This window comes from Eschscholzia californica, unplaced genomic scaffold, assembly GCF_041429995.1.
Source record: "Eschscholzia californica isolate CP2 unplaced genomic scaffold, dmEscCali1.0.p SCAF_4, whole genome shotgun sequence".
In the NCBI taxonomy this organism is placed as follows: domain Eukaryota; kingdom Viridiplantae; phylum Streptophyta; class Magnoliopsida; order Ranunculales; family Papaveraceae; genus Eschscholzia; species Eschscholzia californica.
Window position 1 is genome coordinate 38,451,790 of NW_028238461.1, and position 4,076 is coordinate 38,455,865.

General features: G+C 37.1%; 1 protein-coding gene across 1 annotated transcript; it reads left to right on the forward strand.

The window, feature by feature from the left end:
• The first annotated feature begins 203 nt into the window (after positions 1-203).
• LOC147544533 (large ribosomal subunit protein eL43z) lies at positions 204-1,960 on the forward strand. Its single transcript, XM_086636465.1, has 5 exons — positions 204-337; positions 970-1,009; positions 1,233-1,321; positions 1,449-1,531; positions 1,638-1,960. The coding sequence occupies exons 1-5, from the start codon at positions 335-337 to the stop codon at positions 1,699-1,701; spliced, it is 279 nt and encodes a 92-aa protein (XP_086492591.1). The 5' UTR covers positions 204-334; the 3' UTR covers positions 1,702-1,960.
• Positions 1,961-4,076: the final 2,116 nt, after the last annotated feature.

Below are 4,076 nucleotides of genomic sequence, written 5' to 3' on the forward strand. Positions count from 1 at the left end.
CTGACAAAGGGGTATAAGAGATTAGAGAAAAAGATAGAAAAACCAATAAAAATACGATTATTTTCGTATTCTTAAGTGCAGAAAAGTATCCTTAATTTTCAATTAAAAGAGGGACTATCCATAAGAGACATAATTAGGGAGGGGTAATGCCAAATTCCATAGTCCAATTTATATGCAGGGGTGTTTTCGTCATAGAAATTAATCTGAAACCCTAAGCTCTCATTTTTCTTATAAATTGAACGAGAGAGGTCTAGGGTTTTCTTTTGAGGCAAAAATTTAGAGGACAGACCGTATCTTCTCTCGAAAACCCTAAGCTAGCCGTCCGTTTCTTACCATGGTGAGTATTTTCGTGTCTTTACTGCATTATCGTTTCTTTTAGTTACTTTGATGACAAACACCTCGTTGAATCTGAACATCATTTTGATCTTTTACGATAGTTTTGAGATTTTCATTTTCTTACGATTAGGTTTAATCTTTGTGTAGTAGGTAATAGAGGCTTAACTTTAGATTTGAAAATCATTCTATTTATGCGGCTAATTGAGATACTAGGGTTTGTAAACTCGATTGTTAGATCCCTGATTATTGATCCTTCCATTTCCATGGCAATTATGATAATTCATATGTGAACCCTAATGATCTATTGTACTAATATAGATGAGATCATGGAGATTTTGTGTTGTTGAGATACTAGGGCTTGTCTCTGTCAACTGGTTGCTAAAGAACTTAGATTCGGTAGAATGTTACTGGTTTATCATGAATTCACAGCATTTTCTTCGAAAAGATATTTGTTACTTACATGGAAATCGATTTGTTCATGGAGATTTGAAAGACAGTAATATGTTGGTCCAGGATAATAAATAAAGCATCATAGCATATCTTGTATTGAATTGATAGCTAGGTTTTTTTAGCCGAGCTTTGGTAATAACATTTTGAATGGTTTTACTTATATTCTTTGTTTTTTGGTTGCAGACTAAGAGAACAAAGAAGGCTGGCATTGTCGGTAAATATGGTAAGTAGTACATTAGTTTTATATGTCACGAGGATGCTCTGTGGCCAATAAGGCCATCGATCAAGAATTTTCACTCTTCCTTAGCCATAAGAGGTTAATGTTTGAGGAGAAACAAATCAAGTTTAGATGGATATTAGTTCCTGATGATATAGACACTAGGTTTATTTATATAATGTGGGTGGAAATAGTTGTGCGGCGAATTGAGTTGACACTGGGATTGCAGGTACCAGATATGGTGCTTCATTGAGGAAGCAAATCAAGAAGATGGAAGTCTCCCAACATGCCAAATACTTCTGCGAGTTTTGTGGCAAGGTAATAAGCTTTCTTGTTTCTACTCTTAGATTTCTTGTTCGCACACTTGTAAGTTGTGATGGTAGCCCATTTGCAAATGGAATGAACCAAATTAAAGTCCACTAATGTTGAAAACGTTACGTTTCAGTATGCCGTGAAGAGGAAGGCTGTTGGAATATGGGGATGCAAAGATTGCGGCAAAGTTAAAGCTGGTGGTGCTTACACCTTGAAGTGAGTCTCTCTCTCCCTCTTTCACCCTCAATTTCTCGCTCCTTTTCAGAGTCTTGTTATTGAATAAATGTTGCTAACTGCTACTGCTTCTTTGGGGCTATTACAGCACTGCCGCAGCAGTCACAGTAAGGAGCACGATCCGTAGGCTCAGAGAACAAATTGAAGGATAGATTTCTCAACAAGCTTATCATTTTTCTACTGAGAGAACTAGTTAAATACTTTGTTTTAATTATTTAATTTGAAGAATTAGATTTCATCTGCAAGCAACTTGTTGGGAGCTACTGTTTTGATTTTGATGAACTGAGGTATTAGTGTTGAAGACTGAAATTTCTGCAGTTTGGCCTTTTTATTTCTTGAATATTTGGTATCGAAATGTTCTCGCCCTTCTGCACAATTGACACTATTTCGATAGTCATTTCAAACAGTTAATTTGTTCTCTTGCCTGCATTTTTGAGCCATTCAACTAGTTGATTCTATCCTTCATCAAAAAACTAGTTGATTCTAACTACTGCTAGAGTATCCATCCAACCTCTTTTTTATTAACAACCCTAAGTAATATTGCCCAAGAAGTTCATGAAGTGGTATTGGTTCTCATCCATGCTCAAGAAGCCTCAGGCTATTTCTGGCCGGAATCACTGTTCCAACTAGCTTCCAAAACCGGTCCATGAATGCTGAGAGGGGATAGTAAATTTTTGAAATGAGCCAAAATGGTGCTGGCATTTCAAGATGAAACCTGCCCGCATTCTAAGTTAATGATGTAGAAACCAGCGGAATTAAAGAAGATGAATAAACTAAATAAGAACGATAAAATAAAGGCTAAATAACTCTAAAATACTCAACTTTTTTAAAACTTCAAAGGGGTTTCTCTTCAATCTGGGAATAATGGACAAACTAGATATTCTTTTATAGGATTTTGGACCTTCCTAGATAGACTTGAATTAGACTTTCCTAAATAATTAAAAGACTGTAACTTCCTAAATAACTAGACTCAAATCTGGACCTTTCCAATTATTGGAAATACTAAAATAACATAAATTCCTAAACCTAAATTCTGTAATAATCATACTAAAATTGGGACTTCCTAAAAACTACTCTTCATGGCCGGATGGCCTATGGCCCGGTTTGGCCATGGAAAAAGCCTCCACGCCGGGTGCCCCTGCATCAGCATCCCCATCTCCCAAGAGGTTCGTCCCGAACCGTTTGATAAAGAAAAGTGGGATGTACCCGCATAAGATGAATTCTGCCATAGGATCCTTAATTCCCATTTTGCACGAAAGGTGCATGAAATCCAAAGGTTAGAAAAAGGGACCAACTCACTAACGATAAACTGAAACCCATGATGCGATGATTTTCGCAAAAACGATAGTAGGGAATGAACATCCAATAAATTTCGACATCTTCCATCATCTTGTAGTTTCATGAAGAAGAGTTCAGATACCATATTGTTCTTAATTAAAATTCGAACCTTGATATTCATCTCCCAAGCCATCACGATTCCTGCCTCTCCTCGTTTAATAAGAATTGGAACACTCGTAACGACGTTTGGACCATAATAATCAAATCTTTCTTCGGTTCCGTCTACATAATAAGATTTAGGTTGTGTTTTTGAATAAGCTCCAAAGCTACCACAACCCCGCCCTTTAACTTTTACGGTACAACCTAAAGAATTATTGGTGTCGGTCAACGCTTCAATTGCACCTCCAGAATTATACAGATCAAACAAATCGGTCGGGGTAAAGGAACCCACTTGATTGTATTCTCTGATTGGAGATACAATATAAATTTTCCATTGTAGAGCACCTAAAGAAACTTCCGCCGTTTTGTTTGTCGGTACTATAGATAGTAACCCTGAAATTAAAGCATAAACTGCACTATCTCCAGTCCAGTTATCACCTGCAATCTCTTTGAGGAATTCAACATTGCTAGGATTGACAGAACCATAAAGTGTTTTTAACTTTGATTTGTTAACTAGGTCTTCAAGAGGTTCCTGTTTCGTTTGCCAACTTCCTGCTCCTTTATAGTTAAAAATACCCACAACTCCTACTAACTTGTTCAAGTTCCAAATCCTGATCAAATTGTTGCTATCCATGACAGGATCTTCGAACAAACAATCCCGAGTAGGTTGAGTTCCATATCTCGTTCTTAGAACAGATCCATCTGCTTCCACGATTACTGCCAAATCACCCATTAGGTTGGGTTCTGATTGAGTATACCCCGTCAAAGAAAGATCAATCAGTGTGTCCTCTAATCGTTCGGAAATAGGAGGTGAATTTTGAGATTCTTCATTGTCCCTGCAATCCATGTCACTCGACTCGTCTTTAACATGTTCATCGAGAACCGTTGGTGTCTCTTGGTGCTTTTCTTTCTCTCCACTTTGATCAGATTCCAAAAGCACAAAAATCTCATTCTCACATTTGTAGTAGAGGTTATCTGTACTGTTATCATTAATAACTTTTGCATCCCTCGCAGAAGAATAATGACTCGGGAAAGTCTCGTGTAAAGTATAATCAGTAACATCAGAAGTCAAATCCCCTACAAAATTTAT

Excerpts from the sequence above, each read along its gene's own strand:
- LOC147544533 (XM_086636465.1), top strand. Across the intron at positions 1,010-1,232 it reads TGGCATTGTCGGTAAATATG|GTACCAGATATGGTGCTTCA; the intron begins GTAAGTAGTACA and ends CTGGGATTGCAG. Across the intron at positions 1,322-1,448 it reads TCTGCGAGTTTTGTGGCAAG|TATGCCGTGAAGAGGAAGGC; the intron begins GTAATAAGCTTT and ends GTTACGTTTCAG.